Source organism: Phocoena phocoena, chromosome 3 (assembly GCF_963924675.1).
Source record: "Phocoena phocoena chromosome 3, mPhoPho1.1, whole genome shotgun sequence".
NCBI classification, from domain to species: Eukaryota; Metazoa; Chordata; class Mammalia; order Artiodactyla; family Phocoenidae; genus Phocoena; species Phocoena phocoena.
The window spans coordinates 73,680,125-73,704,129 of record NC_089221.1 but is presented as its reverse complement, the minus strand read 5'-3'; the positions used below and the strand labels follow the sequence as shown (position 1 = coordinate 73,704,129).

General features: G+C 37.4%; 1 protein-coding gene across 1 annotated transcript; it reads left to right on the top strand.

Annotated features, from left to right (window-relative positions):
* The first annotated feature begins 1,840 nt into the window (after positions 1-1,840).
* ARRDC3 (arrestin domain containing 3) lies at positions 1,841-16,184 on the top strand. The gene is made up of 8 exons (XM_065873562.1): positions 1,841-2,348; positions 6,308-6,389; positions 8,535-8,682; positions 9,719-9,821; positions 10,170-10,426; positions 10,754-10,916; positions 11,187-11,341; positions 13,444-16,184. The coding sequence occupies exons 1-8, from the start codon at positions 2,069-2,071 to the stop codon at positions 13,498-13,500; spliced, it is 1,245 nt and encodes a 414-aa protein (XP_065729634.1). The 5' UTR covers positions 1,841-2,068; the 3' UTR covers positions 13,501-16,184.
* Positions 16,185-24,005: the final 7,821 nt, after the last annotated feature.

The following is a 24,005-nucleotide window of genomic DNA, read 5'->3' as shown; positions in this document are numbered from 1 at the left end:
TATATTTGACCTTAACGCTAACACTTTAACAAATTTACCACTAGGTGGCGAAAAAACCCAAATAGTATCTGTTAACAAAGCTAGTACAAGATCCCAAGTACTTGAACAACTAAAATAGCCACCAGGTGTCATCCAAGAGAGGAAAAAAAAAAAAAAAAAGACTATTCTCCCCACTCAAATACAAAAATTCAGTTTTAAGCACAACCATCTAAGCTCTATCAGAGGTAAATACCCTGTCCATTAACTGTCTAAATAGCTTGCATATTTATACTCTATACAATTTATACAATGCTCTTGACTCCAAGATACTGCCTTTCAACTAAAACCCAACTAAGTAAAAGTTAATTTCTTTAAAAAAAAAACAACAAAAAAACCAGCAAGACCAATGAATGAGCTCAATGTATTGTGAATCATAGTTTCAACCTATCCAAATACACTGCACAAAAGAACCTAAAACGGCTTAGACACAGACAGCCAAGAATCTTCCAAAGTGTATTTGGTTATGTATATATACTTCCAGATTCATATTCTTTTTCCCTATATTTCTCTCCTATAAGCAATTTCATTGATTGCAAAAAAAATCTAGATAATTATGCTGTTATGCCTTGAATTCCGGTGTGATTTTACAAAAGCACTGAAATTTGTTACCAAAACGTTCACAGTAAAGAGACAAATGTACCTGTCCTTAAGAAAGATGTATAATGAGAATTATGTTGAACAGTCCAAAGCTGAAAATTAAAATTAAAGCTTTACAGAATTAAGCCCTATTTATATAACAAACCATGCTTTTTAAAAAAACATTTTCTGCACTTCACTAACTTCTAACAAAGATTTTTCAACGCTGTTGTAAACATTATGTCAGCTAAAACACTATGTCATGCTGCCTTTTATAAGGTGATACTTTTTTAGGCCGAATCCTATTCTTAATCCTCTGGACACAGGAGTTGTAATCATGTCATACCCTGCAAATCTAGCGGTAGGTGGTGTCTCAAAAAAAGGATGTTTTCTTCCTTCTAGGAAGTGGTCAAACCTTGTTTTTCCCTCGTGTCATCAGGCAAAAACTTGATTGTTCTTCATTGCTATCGAATTAAGAGATGGAAGAGAAAGCAGTTCAGGAGAAAGCAAAATATACTGATTAAACTATACTTGCTTCTCTTCCTTGCTCCTTATAGTATTCTCTTTTAAGGTCTCGACCTGACCTCGACTGGGCTCATTTCCACCCTGCCTACAAAGCACTGATTTTAAAAAGAAAAAATTCCAAGCCAAGAATGCTCTTGTCTATGAACATTATCTCTTCTCTGGTTTTTATTACATTTTCTTTTGAAATTCGTTAGATTATGTTCAACAACCAGCCCTTGCCCAACCGGTTTCTCCCCTTCCCCCATTTCTCTACACACATCACTTTTTCCTCCTCCCATCAGGGCAGTGGGCAAAACACGGCAGTGCCGGCAACGCACGTTTTGGGCCGGTCACTCAGCAATTTATTCTCACTTGGCTTTGCAAACAGCTCCCCACCCAACCTTGTCCCCCAGGTCCCTCCCTCGGCCATTATCTTTCTACTAGACTGTGCTCAGTAAGGGACTCCAGCTACCACGTCGAGGGTTTACGGTAGCCTGCCTACCAATAGGAGCCTACAATGAAGAGAAGTCAGGTTCAGCCTCCCGGCAGCCCCAGTGTCTTCTTCCCCTGGCTGTACACCTACTGTACCCGCGAGCGAGCCGGGCGCGGGGTGGGAGGGGGCGCGCAGGGAGGGCGGACAGCAGCCGCGGCGTGCGCATGCGCACTGGGGTTGTTTTTCACAAAGCTGCTCTTAAAGTGAGCTGGCAGCTTCCAGCCGCCCGTCTTTGTAAGGAGACCACTGAGACTAGCAGGATCGCGGAGCAGCAGCCTCTGTGCTGCCCTGACTTTTTAAGAAATCTCAATGAACTATTTGTAAAGAATCACTGATCCTGCCTGCAAGCTCTTTGCACGGCAAAGACATCGATCAGTGTTAAGTGAAGATCACATTTTATATGTGATCTTGACTTTTTTGTCTTACATTATATTTTTTATAGATTTTGTTATAAACATGGTGCTGGGAAAGGTAAAGAGTTTGACAATAAGCTTTGACTGTCTTAATGACAGCAATGTCCCTGTGTATTCTAGTGGGGATACAGTCTCAGGAAGGGTGAATTTAGAAGTTACTGGGGAAATCAGAGTAAAATCTCTTAAAATTCATGCAAGAGGACATGCGAAAGTACGCTGGACCGAATCGAGAAACGCCGGCTCCAATACTGCCTATACACAGAATTACACTGAAGAAGTAGAATATTTCAACCATAAAGACATCTTAATTGGACACGAAAGAGGTAAGTTTTTTACATTATTCGGAAATTATTAGACCTGTTTTCTTTGGCAAAGTACCTTTTCAATTTTCCTGAATTAATATAATCCTACTCCTACCATAACGTATAGCTGTTTGATAAAGGTTGGAAAGGTGGAAGATTTGAATTCTCCTTGACATTCATCGTGTGTTAAGCCGTAATGCATGCAGGCATCTGCAAAGTGACTGCAAACTGCACTTATTCCACTACCTCTATACCCGGCTTGGTCTGTGCCATAATGCACACTTGCAATCCATTTCCACCTTACGTATAAATTCTGCTTATATGCGATTCAGTAATTTTACTAATATGTTTTCAAATGAATTGCAAAAAGCTGCAATCCAATTTAGGTTTTTCCCTTGTACTCTGCAACCTTAGATCTTAAAAACTAAGCTTCAGTAAAGAAACGGAGTAACATTTTTAAGTGGGTTAATAGGTGTATTTCATTTTTAATATTGACACGCAAAAGACTTAAGAGAATTGACCGTTGTTCTTTGATAATGGGTTTCTGTGGTTTATTTTGACATATGGTATCAACACCCCACGTGTTTTTTCCTATTCTTTCCAGTTCCTTTAGAAATTTACATCAAGCATTCTCTATTTTAAAGGACAGCACCTATCATTATGATATGTTTAAAGTCAGTTTTAGAAGCCATTTAGGGTCAGAAATTTTCTTTTCCAAGCATCATGCCTAACTTTGGAACGTGCATTCAATGAAACCCGTGCCAGTCAAATGGAATTGAAAAGTATTCGGCTCGTTGGATATGATTTTTGGTTAGAAACTGGAGATGAAGGGTTGTCAAAGGGAGAAGGGGTCCTGAGATTTCAAATCTATTGTTTAAATGGTTACATTGTGGAAATATAGCAGACTCTAAGCTTGTTTTTCTAAGTTTCCACCCTTTGTTAGAAGCGGTTCAATCCTGTTTCGGACCAGTTCTGGGGGGTGGCGAGGAGGGGCGCTTGTTCTGCTCTCAGCAGATTGGTTACACGCGTCAGGTGGTGGCGATGACTTAATTCCTAGCCCAAGAAGAATATAGTGTTAAAACTGGTTATGTAATTTTGTCCTTCTCCTTTTTAATGCAGTATTTAACTCGAATGTTTATGATTTTTCAGAGTAGAGCACATTTTTACCTCCATTTTTAATTAAAAAATACACATCCACGAGGAAGTGCTAATTGAACTAAGGCAAGTGTAGAAACGTAGGGTGCTTTGAGTTACAGCATGAATGCATTATTTTTTAAATATTAAGATGAAATCAATCTTTAGTTGGATTTTCAGTTACACATAGGTAATTTGCATCCTGAAATAATTTTTAGTTAACCTCTCTAAGCAGTGACAGTGATAAGAAATGCAACTGCCTAATGACAGTCCTGGTATTTGTTGAACAGGACACACAAGTTTGTATTTGATCCTTCCTGGACTGGCAGCTTTTTATAAGATGAGTGAGAAGAAACAAAGGTTTTTAAGGAGTTGAGGTTTGCAGTGGGGTAAAAGTAGAATAACGACTTATGGGGACAATTTCATTAATTGCGCCACGATTTCATAGTAAAGAACACTATGTGCCCCGCACCCCCACGAGACACCCCTCACCCCCACGAGACACCCCTCAACCCCTGCAAGCTAGAACGAGCTTCGCTTGGAATACTTTCAATGACTTAAAACTGGGACCTCTCAAACTAGCCTGGTAACTGAGACCCCGCCCCGGGCGGCCGGCGATAGGCGGAGCCGGGTTTGTTAGCCTGTTGCTAAGGCGATGCCAGGCTCTGATTGGATTGGGCGCGAGCGGGTGGGGAGAGTGGGCTCGCCGGCTGGGGCGAGGCTTGGAACCGGCGTGCGCCGGTAAAGGTCCCTCCTGAGCTGCGGCCCCCGCCCCTACTCGCATCCCTGCCCGGGCTTCTGGAGGCGCGCGGGGCTCATATCACATACCGTTCTGTTGCCCCTCACCTGGGCCCGCTTGCAGCCCCGAAAGGAGCGACTACAGGTTTCAACAGAGTGGAGAGGAGAAGCCTCCGCCGGCCTTACAGGTGCCGGATGGCCCTGGGCGCAACTTTTTAGCTGCCAGTTCCATTCACGCAGAAATTGGGTGGGCAGGATTAGCAGGACCCCATTTTCCACGTTTTCGGGTGGAAGTCGTCAGGCAGCTTCTGTAAACGCTTGTCTTTTTCTTAGCTGAAACAGCGTGTTTCCTTTTCTATGCAGTCACCAGACTGGCTACCTTGATGTGACCCGAGTGGGGAGAGAGCGCCAAGACTGGCCGGGACGGGGAAGGAAAAGTGACATTAACATTGAAAGCGGGGTGAGGTGGGGCCTTCGGCGAGTATTCCTTGCCCACTTGTCATTGTTTCTTTGGGGCTTTTGCACCCCGCGCACCATTCCCGGCCGCCGTCGCCGCAACTGTAAAGGTGTCAGGGTGGCCCGAGCCAGATCGAACCGGTCACCGGCCGGGGCGTGTAAAGCGGAAGCGCCGCAGCGTGCTCGCCCCGCCCCACGTCAGCAGGCTAGGCTGCGCGGCCGCGAGCGCGAGCGCCGTGCGACATATGCCGTATGTATAGCGGGGCGCGCGGGCGGCGGCGGCGGCGCGCGGGCGGGCCGGCTGGGATCTGCTCGCGCCGGTTTAGGCCGGTCCTCTCCTGCTCCGGTCTAGTTCTTGATTGACAGCCCGGCACTTGTTTACCACGGCGCGGCCGCCGCCGCTCGCCTCGATGAGACTGCTGAGCTGGCACAAAAAAGGGAGCGAGACGGGAAGAAAGGGAGAGGGAGACAAACTTTGGGCGCCGCCGGGGGGAGCGATTTTAAATGGCCCCCAGCTCGTCAGCGGGATTTCCGTGCTTAAATACCGTAGAGAGGATTTGCACGGGGGGAGAAGAAAATACTACTGAGATAGAAGGGAGTCTTGGTGATTTTTTTTGAATACAAGTTTCCACATATAGGCGCTTTTTTCCTTTTCTCCTGTGGTGGAAGGGAAGCATCACGGTTTTTGTGTGAATTCATTACTTTGGTGAGGGAAAGTTAGATGATAATACCCGTTTCTCTTAGTCTCCTGGTTAATGATAAAGGTTTCTACACCGAGAAAACTGCGCTAGTAGACGTTTATGTAATTAAATTACCCGGTCGGAACGCTTTAGAAAATCATTTTAAGAATCCAGAACACCCTCCCACATTTCGTTATATTTGTTTTGGAGACGTTTTGGAGATAAACCTATTTGAGCAAAAGAAATTGGTTGTAAAATAAAGTCATCCCGTTTTTTCTAGCAATGGGAAACAAACCTAGTCTTCATTTTTCAAGGATGTGTGACAGTTGTTTCCCATTAAGCAGGCACCGTTTAAATCTACGGTATATTTTATATATATGCGAATTTTTAGCTGTTGCTAGGACAGACAGATTGTCATAATTTTAGGTTCAATAAGAATTTTTATTTTTAGCTATGAAACTGACATTAAAATCACTGTTCCTTTTTTTTTTTTAACTCCAACATCTATTTGACAAGAGTTTTCTAATGGTTTTAGAGCTTTAACATTCACATCTTCTGCATCAAAACTGACATATTTTAAAAGGCTTACATGAACAGTTTTCATTTTATATATAGTCTATTTAAGTAAGTGGATGAAGAGAAAGGTAACATCTTAGTATGAGATTTGAAATCTGGATCTTTTGTTGAGCCTGTATTGTCACACATAGATGCTTTACAGTTTAGGTTGTTTTCCATTGAAAAACCAACTATGGGGTATAAGTATTAATTATCCCCATTCTACAGATGAAGCAACTGAAGACAGGACTTTTATTTTACCCAGAGGAAGTGATGAAGTTGGAATTAGAACTCAGATCTCTCACACTCTAAAGTTTGTGGCCTTAATTACTATGTGAGCATCTTTAAAGTTCTGCCACCAGGAAGAGAGTGTAAAGGTTTAACAAGTTTTTTGTTTTCTTTTTCTGTTTGTTTTAGATGATGATAATTCCGAAGAAGGCTTCAACACTATTCATTCAGGAAGGCATGAATATGCGTTCAGCTTCGAGCTTCCACAGACGTAAGTATTTTGTAACAGGCATTTTTCATAAACATCCATTCTTTTCAAATGAAACATTCTAAATTTAAATATTTTTAGTTTAAAAAAAAAAAACCCTTTTCATTACTGAAACTTGCTAGAGGAAAACATATACTCAGAAAAGAAGCTATTTTTTTAATCTAGAGTGGCAATATTATAGAAAGCAAAGCTCAATTCTTAGTATGCTGTCTCAAGTTTTATATGGTTTTTAAAACTTGAATAGTATTTCATTTAAAGTGAGTGAATTGGAAGGTGCCAGTAAAATAGTAAGCATTTAATACTTAGTTTATCATCAGCATTAGCAGAAAAGGTAGAACATAACAAGTCTCTCATTTAGTAGTTTATAAAAATTCAGTGATCATTTTTTATACTGATGCTACCCAACAGCAGTAGGCTAAGAAAGTCAAAATAATTAAGAATATCCTCACTTTAGAAGTGATGTGTTTTTTTCTGTTATGAATTCATTAGCTTCTGTGCAAAGAGCTATTGAGAAGGTCACTCGAGATATTATGACCTGTACTTAAAAGGAAACTTCCATCAGAGATACCTTAATATAAGGCTTGGAATCTAGTATGAAAGGAAGAAGGAAAGTAGTATATTCTTTTTTTTTTTCTTTTTTGCGGTACGCGGGCCTCTCACTGTTGTGGCCTCTCCCGTTGTGGAGCACAGGCTCCGGACGTGCAGGCTCAGCAGCCATGGCTCACGGGCCCAGCCGCTCCACGGCATGTGGGATCCTACCGGACCGGGGCACTAACCTGTGTCCCCTGCATCGGCAGGCGGACTCTCAACCACTGCACCACCAGGGAAGCCCGTGTATATTGTTAATGTAATAATAAATCATTAAAGGAAATTATACAAAGAGTAATTTTTGAAAAAAATGCTTTAACAGATATTAAAACATGCAAAGTGGCACTTGTACTGTTTGCTCTGAAAGGTAAACTTGCATTACATAAGAACGTCAAGTGCCAAAGGTACATAATGCTGTATTTTTTTAAATTCTAGTACTTGTTATATATGGATAGAGTTCATAAAGGGTATTTTTCAGAGTATCCTGTGTAACATATTGCTTAAGAACATGATTTTTAATATAGTGCCCTAATTACTTTCTGAGAGAAATATTTTAAGTCTGAATACAATAGGAATAATACATTTGGGCCTGAATATTTTCAAAGCATGGAAGTAATTTAATATATTTTTTAAAAATTCTATCTATAAACCCATCATTTAAAGTAAACTCTAGAAGACTAGCATAGATCCTGCGTTTTATTTCTCTGCTATACAAGTTAATGCAGAAGTCTAAAATACAAAACAAAAACACCACTGTACTCCTCAAAGAGCTAGCACTCTACCTTGTAAATAAATGAACCTTGTGCATTTTTCTAATGAAATTATGAAAAAGAGACTAAAATAAAATCTTCCACAAGTAATAAAATCTGGGAGAGTTGAAAAAGAATTATGATTCTCTTGATACAGGTCAACAGAAAAAATTTTTTCTTTTTAAGTCTATAGTATAGTTAGAAAGCATGGCCAAAAAGAGTTAGAACATAAGTAAACTGGGAAATGTAAAAGCATTTTTTTAGAGCTTCAGTGGATTTAATGAAATGTGAAAAACTTTTGAAACTATAACGACTATTCCAGGCCTTTTCTAAATCTTAGTTAGTTACTATAATAAGAGATAATAATAATTCTTAGTTAATGAAAAATGGCGCGCCATAGGGAGTCGTTTGGTCTGAGTGTTTAACCAGTGTCCAGAATATCTCAATAGAAATAGTTAAACCATTCTTAACTTTATTTTTAAACTAAAGTCTTGACCTTTTCAAGAATTGTTCATTTCCAGACTTTGCTAATTTTGCCACCAGCATTAAAAGTAGCCTCTTCTTAGTTTAAAGAGATTGTATTCTTCTGGCTTTTTTAACCAAATTTCTGTAATATTTAACAACTTTGTGTTATTATTTGGAAACAGAAGGTTTTTTCCCCAGTGACTTACCCCTTTGGAAATACAAATTATGCCTTTGATAACTCATTGATGTATAAACTTACAATATATTAACACTTCTATGATGAGCTACTGTATAAATATTAAAAAGAGGTGTAAGATTAATATATTGACCTTTATATTCTGCACAGACCACTTGCTACCTCATTCGAAGGCCGACATGGCAGTGTGCGCTATTGGGTGAAAGCCGAATTGCACAGGCCTTGGCTTCTACCAGTAAAATTAAAGAAGGAATTTACAGTCTTTGAGCATATAGATATCAACACTCCTTCATTACTGGTAAGAATTAACTGAATTCTTCATTTTTTGTTTTTGGCATATAAATATTAAAGAATAATCACCTAAACTACATACACATTCTTTATAATTTTTAAATAGTAATTTCATTTTGAATTACATAAATACCACTTTCAAAAAAAATAAGAGCACACAAATTAATGCAGGATATGCTCACATTTTCTGATACTGTAATAACTTTAAGTAAATTTTTAAAGTAAGACCAGTATTTGGTATGAAGTATCTTCCTCAGAAGGTAACAGCAATAACAAAAGAATAGATCTGTTCCCTAAATAATTTTAGTGGAAAAAGAACAGTAGTATCAATTATTATTATAACAATATCACTTAACTTGAAAATATCATAATCTAAAATTTGTATTATTTATTGCATTATTCCAATATAGGGATAGTTGTCAAATGATGGGGAGATAATTATTTTCATGAAAAAACTTAAATTCTATTTTAAAGGAAATCTTTTTTAATTGTATTTTTTCACAAGATTCAAATTTGATTTCAAAAACTTTACTTGGTTTAAACAAATAATAACATCTTTAAGCAAGTAAAATTAATCTTAAAAATGAGCAGTTTTCTTTTTTTATGTATTGAGTTTTACAGTCTCAGAGAAGGATGTTATCATTTGGGATAATAACCAAGTTGCTTTCCAAACTGCTTTTTTTTTTTTTTTTTTTTTTTAAAGGCAGTTTAAATGGAATGTGGAAAGGGTTTTTTTTTTTTCTGTTTGTTTTTTTGGTTGTTTTTTAATTATTGTGTATGTAAATAGCTGGGCTAAAACTATGTTTATGAAATATGGTGTTAAACCCTTTTTTCTTTAATTGAATGGAAACTTGTATAAAGACAAAAATACTAATATAAATCAGAAGTCCATTGGTTAGTGGAAAAGTATATTTGGATACTGAAAAGAAAACAACACTACTTTTAATGTTAAATTCTTCAAGAATTTAAGATTGTATTTTAAAACATTCTATTACTGTCTCAATTCATACAGTGATCATTTTCTATAAATTTATTTCTTACAGTCACCCCAAGCAGGCACAAAAGAAAAGACTCTCTGTTGCTGGTTCTGTACCTCAGGCCCAATATCCTTAAGTGCCAAAATTGAAAGGAAGGGCTATACGCCAGGTATGTATGAGGTGGATTCCCACAAAAAATGATCTTTCTTCACTTAGCTCTTATGTATAAATTTACATTATTTCTACTAAATGCAGACATGATACAGTATTCTTTGGTAAAATATCATAAATTGTGCTTATCCAGTTTCCTTTTATAAATTGGAATGTAGTCTTCTTTTTTAAATTGCTACTGTAAATGTGTTTATTTTTATAACTATAAGTTATTTGCCACTCTTAGGATAGCTTTTTATCCCTGTAGTTCATTGAACTTTCAGACTTTAGCCTGAGAGTCTACATTTGTTTTGGGGTTGGTTGGTTGGTTGTTTTTTAACAGTAGATATATTTTTTTTTCCTGTAGGTGAATCAATTCAGATATTTGCTGAGATTGAGAACTGCTCCTCCCGAATGGTGGTGCCAAAGGCAGCCATTTACCAAACACAGGCCTTCTATGCCAAAGGGAAAATGAAGGAAGTCAAACAGCTCGTGGCTAACTTGCGTGGGGAATCCTTATCATCTGGAAAGACAGAGACGTGGAATGGCAAGTTGCTGAAAATTCCACCAGTTTCTCCCTCTATCCTCGACTGTAGTATAATCCGTGTGGAATATTCACTAATGGTATGTATAGATTTAAGGGTTTGGGGTGGGTTTTTTTTAGGTTTTAAAGTCGTAAGGGTATCATTTTGTCTTACCCAGGATTTGATTTTTTTTATTCCATGTGTGATATATATAATTATATGTAATTCTTTATATAGTTTGGAATATAATTACTAATTTTACCTAAGGTAATGTACACGATGGAGAAACTTTTCAAGTATATCATATGTATATAAGTTAAAAAATGAAGTAAATGAGAGCCTCAAATAACATTAGATTGGGTTATTCATTTTTTTAGAGGAAATAGTACTTGGCATTCTAAACCTAACATCTCCTTTCATTGTTTAGGTATACGTGGATATTCCTGGAGCTATGGATTTATTTCTTAACTTGCCACTTGTCATTGGTACCATTCCTCTACATCCATTTGGTAGCAGAACCTCAAGTGTAAGCAGTCAGTGTAGCATGAATATGAACTGGCTTGGTTTATCCCTCCCTGAAAGACCTGAAGGTAATAATTTGATAATGCATATCTAAGCTTAATCTATTATTTTCAAGAACATAATTTTGCTTCTGGTATTTTATGATTAAAGTTTGTCTATACTTGAAAAGAGTAGATATGCCCCTAATGTTAGGTTTAAAATGTATATCCCCCTAGTTTTGATCACAAGACAGATGATTATTATGTTACCTTGACAGTCCTTTTTAATACCTTCTATTCTGTGTATTTTGACATGCATAAGAACGTGCTGTTCGAATTGCGTGTATCTTTTTCCTTCAGCACCACCCAGCTATGCAGAAGTGGTAACAGAGGAACAAAGGCGGAATAATCTTGCACCAGTGAGTGCTTGTGATGACTTTGAGAGAGCGCTTCAGGGACCACTGTTTGCATATATTCAGGAGTTTCGTTTCTTGCCTCCACCTCTTTATTCAGAGGTAAGCATCAAACCCTCAAGTACAAAATGGGCTGTGACTCTCTTAGTAAACAGTATTGCAAACTTTTAAAAAACACAGCTAGGTTTTGATTATCGTAAGAGAAAAACAAATAATTTTGAACAACAGATTAAAAATTAGATCATAAAGTTGTCACTATTTACTAAGTTTGACCCAGAGGTAGGACTGGTCTCTTATATTATTGGGGAAATAAAGATAATGATCTAACCTCATACTTCCAAAATGCCAGTTAAAGGAATAAATCATCTTTTAAAGCATCTATAGAACTGGCATTTTACAGTCATTGATTAAATAGCTAGAATTTATCTTATCATCCTTTTCCAATTTAATTTTCATATTTTAATATTCTCAGTCATAAGGGAAAATAACATATGTAATAACATCTTAAACAGCATTCCTGTACTCTTAGATTATTTTTATTCATCTCAAGTAACTAAGCACTTATAAGAATAAAACATGGCCCTTGGGAGAAGCATACAGACTGGTGAGGAAAACAAACTTAGAAGCAAAATATTACCTAACAATGTAATAGTAATGCACAGTTCATTTGAGGAGCAGCTTGCTGGGTCTTGAGAATCAAGAGGGGCTTCCCTAAGAAGGTGATTGTTAAACTGATTCTTGAAGAGTAAGTATTCTCAAAATGTAGAATGTTCCAGGCAGGAAGAAAAATATGTGCAAAGGAAAGGAGGCAGGGAGCAATCCAGCAATGTCGGATACTTCAGAATATATATATACATAATAATACATTGTAGGGACTTTAGAGTTGGCCTTGATACCAATGTTAATACCAAATGATTTTGTAAATCACTAGCATCAGCTTTTTCTTTTTGGTTGCTGTAGTTTAGATAGTTATTTTACAGTGAAATATTACTCCCAAGAAAGACATAAAAGGATTGTTTCACTCTTCAATGAATTGCTTTTATTTTTTTTCCCCTTAATACCATGACTAGAAGAGTTAATTTTCCTTTGGATATGATTAATATGAAATCCACTTTATTCATTTATTATAGGATGTTCAGAATCTGTTCTGTTCTCTGCAGATTCTTGATTGGACATAATTTTTCTATCCCACTATTTCAATTCATAAAATTATTAGATGCTAAAAATGTCCTCCCACTTTTTAGAAACATTGTCACTACATTTTTATTCTGACATTTCTGTCTTGCTTATTAAGTCCCTCATTTGTGATTTGATCTGACAGGCATTTTAAAAGAATGGCAATCTAAGTATCCACTTTTAAGCAATTTGTCATAAAATCTACCTCCTTCTTTTAAAATGAACTAAAGATAATTAAGAGAATTCAAAACTTTTAAAACCCTATATTGGTTCAGGGTGTGATTTAATTATTTTACATCTAGCCACATAGAGGGGGGAAAGTATTGTAAATGGGTCTTGTCCAAAAGATCTTTCAGTAAAAGAAATGTATTAAACCCAACAATTTGCCTTCCTGTGCCCATTCTCTTTGTACCTGAGAAGCAACTGAAATATGTTCACTTTTATTAAGTGTATGTGCATATGAAAGTCACTACAGAAAGAGGCAAGGTGGGAAGCCTCTAGAACATTTTGGGTTCACCATTCCTATTTCGTGATATACACTGTATTCCTAGGCCCTCCCTAGGGCTTTACACCCATGAGTTATTACCTCACGTAAGCACCAAGAACTTTGTTTACACAACTACATTCTTCCCAAAGCTCGGGAAAAGATGAGTTGACTTTTTTGTAACAGGATGAAATGGATACTTTACAGAAGAAAATCACTGCTATGAAAATGTTGGCCAATTGTGTATTTGAGTCTTAAGTATGACTAAGTGCTGAGTAAAACTCCATTCTCTGATAGAATGTTACCTTTACCTCTTGTCAAATAAAACTATTCCAGCATACCTTTCTAAATTTAATTGTTAATCTAGTAATTGAATAGCAAGTACTTTATAGATGATACTAATACCCTTTCTTCTCCATACAAACTCTGTACTTTCTGATTACATTTCTCAACTAGTACTCAAAATATTAGCGTATTTGCTGCATTCTTACTAAACCTTATCAATTAACTTTGGTTTGGGTTTTATTTTCTCTTTTCTTTCTAGATTGATCCAAATCCTGATCAGTCAGCAGATGATAGACCATCCTGCCCGTCTCGTTGAAGGAATACTTGATTAAATCAAGTTGATGTGGGTTCCGAACTGTATCTCTTCCCTTCCCGGCTGAGGACAGAGAAGTATCTTGGAGACACGTTTTCAGAGGAAGTGGAATTGCTTTTGCCCAGAAAAATGGCGAATACATGAAACAACCAGTGATCATGCTTTAGAAGCCTACAGCAATGTTCTGGGACTGCTCCAACATGCTTGAAGATCTAAGCTTTTTTCCTTTAAAACTGGCCCATACTAAGAGCAGTCTTCTTAGCCTATGGTCATACGTGTCAAGACACCACGTTGTAAAGAGGGATGATTTCCTTCTTTTGATTTGAAAATTTGCACATGCTCAATGCTTACATTGTGCGGTTCCATGTCACTACAGCTTTTTTTTTTCCATTTATGCCAGACTCTTGATACTCTTTTAAAACTTGTTTGCAGTGAGCACAACAAGGAACAAAAGCAAGCTTTGAAAAAAACTTTAACAAGAAAAAAACGCACTGACATTTTTTTTTTTTTTAATTTAATATAGCCTGGACTTTACCTGCGTATGCACATGCTCAGAATTGTCCTACTAGGCTGACCATGTATCACCTCTTCAGCTTGGATCCTATTGTGGATTTATTTACAAACATCAAATGCCTTCAAGCCAATCCTTCTTGCTGTATGTTTTGCAGCCTACTGTAGTAGATACGCAACAGATATGTGGGAAAAGAGATAAGAGGAGGAAGCTAATAAGAGACTGTCAAGATTGTATACCTTCTTGGTTTCTTTTAAGAATTTGTTGCCTTTCTACTATTACAGCAAAGCAGCATTTTGTTACTGACTGCCTAAAATCACTTAATCTCAGGTGAACGCATCACTTGCCAAACTGTTGGAATGCTATTTGTGTTTTGTTGCACTGTTGAGTTTTTTTGTTTGTTTGTTTGGTTGGCTTTTTGGAGAGGGAAATTTGGAAAAGGGACATACACAAAAGTGATAACCCACCCGCATTGCCTTTTTATCATTACATATGAGAAGAAACTAGCAGAGCTAAGAATGGAGTAAAGAGAGGCAGTATGGCAGGCACCAGCAAAGAGTTAAGGGCTGTTGCTCTTTAAAATTATTGTTATTTTTTATTATTATTTTAAAAGTATGGAAGTTTTCCAGTCACTGGAAAGGAGGAGAAAGTGCATTTATTTTTATACAGAGTTACGTAATTACCTCCAAAACACATATGTTGGAAATCGTTTTTGCTGGTGCAGAGTATTTTCATGAGCAGGAATATATATGTTCAGATTATGATTAGAGAGCTCAATTTATACATTTCCTATCCTGCTCAAGCTTGACAGAGCTTGAAAACCCAAGTTTATTCTAAAAGTGTATAACTTCAAAATTTCAAATACTAGAATATGTGCTGGAATAATAACTTTTATATTTTTGTGGTTCTTTTAATGAAAGTATTTTCTTCCATTACCTAAAGAAGATTTTTCTAAGCATGAGAAATCATTCACTTTGAGTATATATAGTTATGAAGAACGATCACATCAGTAAATTATAGCTTATATTAAAGATAATTTACAGTTGGCTCATAAATATACCAGCATTCATGAAGACACTTATAGCTGCATTTTCCAAGGTACCAAGTTGTACTGATTGTCTTATTCTAGAAGGAATTCAGCTCTGATGTATCTTAATGAAAATCAGCATCTCTGGTGTTGCAACATATGCGTGAAATGGGTCTTAACATCTATCCTGCCATTTAATCCCACAGTTAATAAAGTGGCTGAAAATAATAGTAACTCTGGCTTGGTGCTTGACCTGGTTAAATACTGTCTTAAAGCTTCATACAAAACAAATAGGCTTTTCCATAAGTGGCCTTTAAGAAAACATGGAAGACAATTCATGTTTGAAAAATGCTGACAGGGTGAAGAAAGCCCATGTAAAAATGAATCGCGTTTTAAGTGATTCGGTTAAAGGGTTTGGGCTCCCATAGCAAACTAATACTAGATAATAAGGAAATGGGGGTGAAATATTTTTTTATTGTTGTTAAATCATTTTGTGAATGTCCCCCTCAAAAGAAGCTAATGGAATATTTGGCATAAAGGGCATTTGGTGGTTTTATTTTTGTTGGGGCGGGGGGTGGGGGGATTGTCAGAAAATCCCTTTTCTTATGTCTAACTGACTAGGGAACAATTATTGATATGCATAGCATTGGAATACTTATCACCATATACTCTTTTAAATAACACATGAGGAAAGAATGACCAATATTCTGATAATTGGCACTGGGTTAACAAAACGTGATAAAGTTTCAAATATATAAAACTTTATCAAATAAAGTTTTATTTTCCCCATTAAAGTATTCCTTTACTTTCTTACTTAGAGGCATTACTCCTTTCTAAATATTGGTCAATTCTTGATATAAGATGTGAGGTTCACAAGTGTATTCCAGTATTCAAGATAGATTCCTGATTTTTCAATTAGGAAAAGTAAAATCCAAAACGTTAGCAAAACGAAGTGCAATATTAAATGTTTGCTCTATAGATTATATTCTGTGGCTGTTTGTAATTTCTCTCTTTTTTTCTTTTTTATTTGGTGCTGAATATGTCCTTGTAGGCTGTTTTAAGAAAACAATATGTGGGAAATGATTTAATTTTTCCTATTGCTCTTCCTTGTGGAAAATAAAAGTGTTTTCGGTTTTTTTCCTTTTTGTAAACTTGTTTGGAGATTTATTTGAATCTGATCATATTAGTAACTCATCATACGTGCAAACACAATTAAGACTACAATTAGGGAGTTCCCTAGTAGTCTAGTGATTAGGATTCAGTGCTTTCACTGCCATGGCCTGGGTTCAATTCCTGGTTAGGGAACTGAGATCCCGCAAGCCACACAGCATGACCAAAAATTTTTAAAAAATAAAATGAAGACTACAATTAAACTCTTAAGCCATTCTGGGTAAGAATTGTTTCTAGCTCACTGCTAAAGAAAATTACTGAAGGCTTACAGGAATTTTTAGTACAAATTATCGTTTTACTTAATGATTCATTAAGCTATGAATTTTTTAAATAAAATTTAAAAGTTAGAAAAAAGATATATAAATTCCCATCTTATATATGAACCAAACTTAACCAGGTATAGTTTCAGGTACTAATTCCTTCTCTCTGTGATGTGTCCAAGTTTCTAGTATTTTAAGAGCACATAAATTTAGAAGTTGTATTAATCTAATCTTAAAACAATTTTTCTAAATTTTAAAATGTCCTTTTTCTCAAAGAATGTCTGAATTTTATAGTGATTTGTAACATTAAGAAGTACGTTTGGAATCACATTTAGAAGTTATCTTCTTTCAGTGTTTATACATTCACGGATGAACTATCAAGTTGTATATGTGCCTTACTATATGATTCTCCACTAGTTCAAATGTATACACATGGAAAAAAGTGTGTTACAAAGAGACATTTAGAGACAGACATTTATATTGTATTTTATAGAAATACTATACTATCATCCTTGTTAACAGCAATCTACATAATAATACGATAAGAAAATAAAAATGACTAGAAGAAGAGGAATCATAGCATGAGAAGGGGAGACCTAGGTTCTGTGTTCTATGGCTTTAGATGTAGCCTTGAACAAGATATGTGAATTTTGATTTCTTCATCTGCAAAGTGGAAAAGTAGCTATCCAAAGTCCTTATCGTGACTGCAGATGTGAGGTTATAATACATATTTAGGTAAAGAAATAATGCTCTGTCAATTATTAAAACATTGGAAATTAACCATGCTGCTTCTAAATTTGCATTTGAATACTTTTAGACAGTCCAGTACATGTCTCGAATTATATAAAAGGCAGTTATCTGGGTCTAATTTTTGCCTTATATCACCTATACTCATCAAACTCCCTTTGTCATTAATTATAATTTATTGAATGGCCAACATTGGTATATTTATCAGGACTTTTGATTGTAACAGAGGGAGAAACTCAGACTAGCTTAAGTAAAATGTATTAAATAGTAATTCCAGGGATGAACTATATTAAGCACATTTGGATCCAGAAATCCAAATAATCCTGAGGACACCCTCATCTCTCATCTCCATTCACTTACCCTTTTTCATATTAGCATTATTTTTTCCTATCAGCCTATTCTTTCATGTTAGATGGGTCAGAAAAGATGACCTCAGCGTTTATAGCTCACAGAAGAAATACTATCTCAAGTCCCCAAATCACTTGTTAGGGAAAATCCTGGTTGGACAATACCTGGGTCATGTTTCATGCTACCTAGGATGGATTTCCCAATAGAAAGAGTTCTGTTTCCAGAAGAAGGGAGAAAAGAGATCAGTATATTCTTACTATTCAAGTGCTGTCCAAACCAGCAGCAATGGCATCACCTGAGAGCTCATTAGAAGAGGAAAATATCAAGATCTATCACAGAATATTGACCCAAAACACCTGTTTACATGATTCCCAGGTGATTTGTACAATAAGTACAGCAATGTTTGAGAAACTGCAGCACACCAAACAAACGTATGAGACGATAACAATAGGCAACTGTTTTCATGAATCCCAAGGTGTAACAGAGCTGAGGATTTGGGCCACTTAATATGTGAAAAATAACCATGCCATCTTAAATCCCAAGGCATATTTACAGCTTGATATTTTTGAGATAGAACTTTGTAACTAAGGAGATGGTGGCAATTTTTTTTTCTTTATTTTTTAAAATTTATTTTTGGCTGCATTGGGTCTTCGCTGCTGTGCGCGGGCTTTCTCTAGTTGCAGAGAGTGGGGGGCTACTCTTCATTGTGGTGTGCGGGCTTCTCATCGCGGGGGATTCTCTTTGTTGCAGAGCACGGACTCTAGGCACACAGGCTTCAATAGTTGTGGCATGCGGGCTTCAGTAGTTGTGGCACACAGGCTCAGTAGTTGTGGCTCATGGGCTTAGTTGCTCCGTGGCATGTGGGATCTTCCTGGACCAGGGATCGAACTCATGTCCCCTGCATTGGCAGGCAGATTCTTAACCACTGCACCACTAGGGAAGTCCCTGGTGGCAATTATTATACCTTTGGAACTCCCATGTCAACAATCGGCATTTCTCAAAACTTCCATGACTGAATAACGAAATTTGCCTTTTCATTTCTTGATATCAAATCAAGACAGAGGGGAAATACATTTTTCAATTCATGAGAAAAGAATTATTGATACAAGAAATTTTATTTTGACTTTTTTTTTTTGACTTTTGAGGAATGTAAGTCTGCAATATTCTGAAGAAAAAAATTTTAGGGAAATAACCCAGAGATGTGGTAAACACATGAATGTGGAAAGATCACCTCAAATCCAAGACAACTAGTAGTTTAAAAATCCAAAAGCACATTCCCAACTGGAAATGGAACCAGTATCACTGTCTTTGACTGTTGAACAGCACAAAGGTAAACATAAAAGGAGAAGAATTTTTTTTTCAAACTAGCTTCACAAATAACCAACTTAGACAAATAATGTCAAGGTAATATATAGAGCCAAAAACCAATAGTTTATAGCATTTATATGTTAAAAGTGTATAGTCTAGGGACTTCCCTGGTGGTCCAGTGGGTAAGACTCCGCGCTCCCAATGCAGGGGGCTGGTGTTCAATCCCTGGTCGGGGAACTAGATCCCACATGCATGCCACAGCTAAGAGTCCACATGCCACAACTAAGAAATCCGCATGCCGCAACTAAGAAGTCCACATACCACAACAAAGATACTGCGCGCCACCACTAACACCCAACACAGCCTAAATAAATATTAATAGGGCTTCCCTGGTGGCGCAGTGGTTGGGAGTCCGCCTACCGATGCAGGGGACGCGGGTTCATGCCCCGGTCCGGGAGGATCCCGCATGCTGCGGAGCGGCTGGGCTCGTGAGCCATGGCCGCTGAGCCTGCGCGTCCGGAGCCTGTGCTCCGCAGCGGGAGAGGCCACAGCAGTGAGAGGCCCGCATACCGCAAGGAAAAAATAAATAAATAAATAAATATTTATAAATAAATAAAAATAAATATATTTTTTTAAATTAGTTTTTAAATAAATAAATTTATTTAAAAAAAAAAAAGAGGGACTTCCCTGGTGGTGCAGTGGTTAAGAATCCGCCTGCCAATGCAGGGGACACAGGTTCAATCCCTGGTCTGGGAAGATCCCACATGCCGCGGAGCAGCTAAGCCCGTGTGCCACAGCTACTGAGCCTGCACTCTAGAGCCCATGAGCCACAACTACTGAAGCCTGCGTGCTCTAGGGCCCGTGCTCCACAGCAAGAGAAGCCACCGCAATGGGAAGCCCGCCCACCATAACGAAGAGTAGCCCGTCTCACCACAACTAGACAAAGCCTGCGTGCAGCAACGAAGACCCAATGCAGCCAAAAATAAATTAAATAAATAAATAAATTTATAAAAAATTAGTTTTAAAAAATCATCCCTTTTATAAAAAAAAGTGTATAGTCTAATGTGATTCAAGAAAACAAATATGTATGACACCTATATTAAGAACTTCTGATACATCATAGCTAATTCTAACTGGAAATGGATTTTTGCTAGTTCTAAATTCAAGACTTACATATGCTTTCAACATTAATTTCCAATCTAAACAAAATAATTATTACCTCTGGCACTGGTAAGTCTCTGGGAACACTAATAAAGTTAAAATAATGAGTTAGAACATCACTTTGTATAATTTAGAGGTCTGTTTACCAGTTACACAGAACAGTCTTAACAGTGAACAGAAGGTTGTGAAAAATTAAAATATACTGCCTTAATTTTTAACCTTATAAGATGATGTTACTTTTGCCTTGTAGGCAACTTGTAGGTCTAACAGTGATGATACAACTAGTGAAAATCAAAGTATTACACTGTTATTACTTTAGATGATAAGAATTTTTGTCTAAAGCAAAAGCTATCTGATTCTTACTGAGTATAGGAATTTGGATTTATTAGGTCAATTTTGTCACATGAATTAGTAGCTTAAACAATGATAGAAATGCAAAAAAATGTTAGAATAAGCAGTTTCTGCCTTTTTTTAAAAAAAAAAAAAGAAAATCAGTATTTCCATCTTCTAGTACAAGGCCCACTTTGATAATCTAGACATCTTGACAGGTCTGAAACCCAAAAAGTAGTACTCAAGATGTTTAGCATATTAGGAAAATAATAGGAAACTCAAATACAGCACATGGATCTTGCAAACAAAACAGTATGCCGGCAGCCTATAAAAACATACCCAGGACCTACAACAAAATCACAGGCATTCTCCAAATTGTCAATTCCAAAATTACAAAAGCAGCGCTGGTGGTATAGTGGTAAGCATAGCTGCCTTCCAAAATTACAAAAGCAGAGGAGAAAATGTTCCTTCCCCTTCACTATTCCTCCTCCCATTTGGAAAGCCAATTCTACAAAACCCTTGTGAAGAAATAGCCATAGGAGTACATGCTGTGTAGGGAAGCAGTAGACAAATGCCTCAGGCTGGTGAGTTTTTATGAGTGCCTTGAGCAGACTGATCTGAAAAAGCCAAATAAATTGCCTCGTTACATTGCCCTGTGTATTCGTTTCCTGCGGCTGCTTTAACAAAGTACCACAAACCAGGAGACTTAACCGAAATTTATTCGCTCACAGTTCTGGAGGCTAGAAGTACAAAATCACAGCAGGGCCAAGTTCCATCTGAAGCCTGGAGAGGAAAATCTTTCCTTGCCTGGTAGCAGGTGTCAGTCTTTGGCCTTCCTTGGCTTGTAGATGCATCACTGGAATCTCTGCCACTGTAATCTAATGACCATCTTCTCTCTGTGTATCTCCATCTCTTCATATGGCATTCTCTCGGACTCTCTCTTCTTATTAGGACACAGTCATATTGGATTAAGGACCCACCCTACTCCAGTATGACCTTATTATACTAACTATTACATCTACAAGAACGGTTTTCCAAATAAGATCACATTCTGAGATGTTGGGGATCAGAGCTTCAACATATCTTTTTGGGAGTTGCAATTCAACTCATACCATCTTCCTTCCATTCAAAAATGAAACCATAATAACAATGCAGTATTTATAAGGAAAAGCTACCACTTTTTTTTTTTTTTTTTTTTTTTTTTTTCTGATTAGATACTGTGGTAGGCAACCACTCATCTGGGAGATAAGAAACCTAAGTTCTGGTCCAGAGACACAAAGTAGCTGAATGAACTTGAACAAGTCATTTGAGTTTTCTGGGGCCCCCATTTCCTGTTTCCTCATTTAAGAAACAAAAGTCTTTTGGGGCCCTTCCAACAATACCTTTCTACTTGGGTTACCTGATATAATGGAGTGAAAATACCTAGCCTTGCGTTCAGGCTCTGGTGTTCAAGATTTTATAATTATTACAAAATTTATAATTTCCATATATTTAAACCAATACTGTAGCTTAAAACTTATACAACTGAATTTCACTCTCAAAAATAATTTGTAGTAGTATGTAGGCCACTACTTTATTTCAAAACAGTAAAACTCACCATTTTCGTTTAAAGCTAGCCCAGGATATCATCGAATAGCCACTGTGTTTTAGAAAGCAGACTGCGTCAGGAATTGAGAATCCTAGATCCTAGTCCTCTAGCTAGCTAGCTGATCACAGTACACACATCAGTAAACTCTCTGGACCTCAGTTTCTTCATTCTCCAACAGTAAAAGTGAAACTTTTCCATGACTTCTGCAATTTCTTCTAGACATACCTCTTTCTTATTCAGTGGGTACGAAACGTGGGTGAGACCCTGCTTTCAGAGTACCACATAATCAAACTGTGATTTGGGATGGGTTCGATTATTAAGGCAAAAGTCTCTTTCTTACTAGTTACCTAGATTCTAGGTAACTAGAATCTTCCCAATTCCAGCACAACGATGTGTGTTTTTACCTAGCATTGAGCAATTTTTTTTTGCATTGAGCGATTTTAATACGTATTCCTAATGCTAAGATAGGGATATCATTTTTAAAATTTTAGGATATGACTATTAAATAAGAAATATATTTGGTTTTATAAGATTTATGACAGCAAACATTAATTCATAGAAAGAGCCACTGAGTCTTCGTTGGTATAACAGTCAGAAGAGAGTAAAACTCCCCGAGAAGATTTGGCTAGTACTCAGGAGCAGATTCAAGGCCACCTGCCTGCTTATTTATGGTGAAGACACTGGTGACCCTGGCTTCCCTAAAAGGAGGGACGAAGATGATAAGTCGAAACATTCCTTCTAAGGGAAACAATATTCCTCTGTTCACCTTAATGTAGATTACTTCAAAGATAATCTCCAATTTAGTGTTAACACGAGATTCTTTCAAGAGGAAAAAGTTAACCTGGGACATTTCCATTTGGGACAATGTTACTATGGTACAAAGTAGAAAAACCTGGAAAAATGCAGTATAAAGTTTGAGCTACAATGTAATAAGCTACCCCCTTATTACACAGCGAAATTTCCTTCCAAAATACCCTTGGCTCGGTGCTGATGGAATACAGCATAATAGAGTTTTGTTACCTTAGAGCATTATCTACACCGTTCTATGTCTCTTTGACAGTTAGCTTTCTTGATTCAATAAAGGAGAAGAAAATTGCTCCAATTCAAGGAAAATCGATTAACTCCTTTCATTCTCTAAGGTACTATTCTTCTGTATGCCGAAGCACTAGCTTACAAAAGAACATCATAGAAATCGAAAATCTCTGACCAGGTAGAACCTGGAGTACATATTCCTAAATTAGGGGAAAGATTGTATGTCTGTCTGCCTTAATCTTCTTTGTCCTAAGCCTGTAGAATGATTTGTGAAGTGCAGAAACGGCACATGTGTGTTTTTCTTTGGCCTGTCTTGTAAATACCATCCTACTAAGCTCCTACAATGTGTCAGGTACTGTTCAAGGTCTCTTTATGTATATTTTCTTAATCATCCTTCCAGCCACTTTCAAAGATAATTATTACATGTAGTATTTTTTAGTTGGGGAAACCATTTTAAAGAAAGTTTGAGCAACTGTCTCAATCCACACACCTGTCACATTAAAGACCAGTGATTCACATCCAGGATTGTCTGGATTTAAAGCCCTGGCATTTTGCTATAACATTACATATACAATTAATTAACCCCTTATCTGAACCAAGGCTTTGTCTTCAGAAAGCTCCCAGTTAGCATTTATCCTCACCAGGAGCCCTGAAGAACTAGACACTAGAAGGGTGAATGTTGCATGGAGGAAGGCAGAAGTGGTTGGAGGATCTAAATGCTGGGTGCAGGTGTAGGCAGCCCTGAGCTCCTAGGGGAGGAATAGGAAGTTTAAGGGCAGACTACTACACACTGTCTTCACGGAGGGAACCAGAGCCTGACTGTCGGCAGCAGCTACTAGTACAGGAGAAAAGTCAGTGAGAGCGGACCTGCCAGGGGGAGAGACCACAGTAGGCCCAGGAGACAGGACCCGATTCCAAGGGGAAAACTACGTCACAGTGCAGTGCCGCACTGTCCCAGGCTCCCTGCCCGCTGGGAGTGCCTCAGTGAATGTACCTGGACTAGTCTGACAGTCAGATGACTCCTTT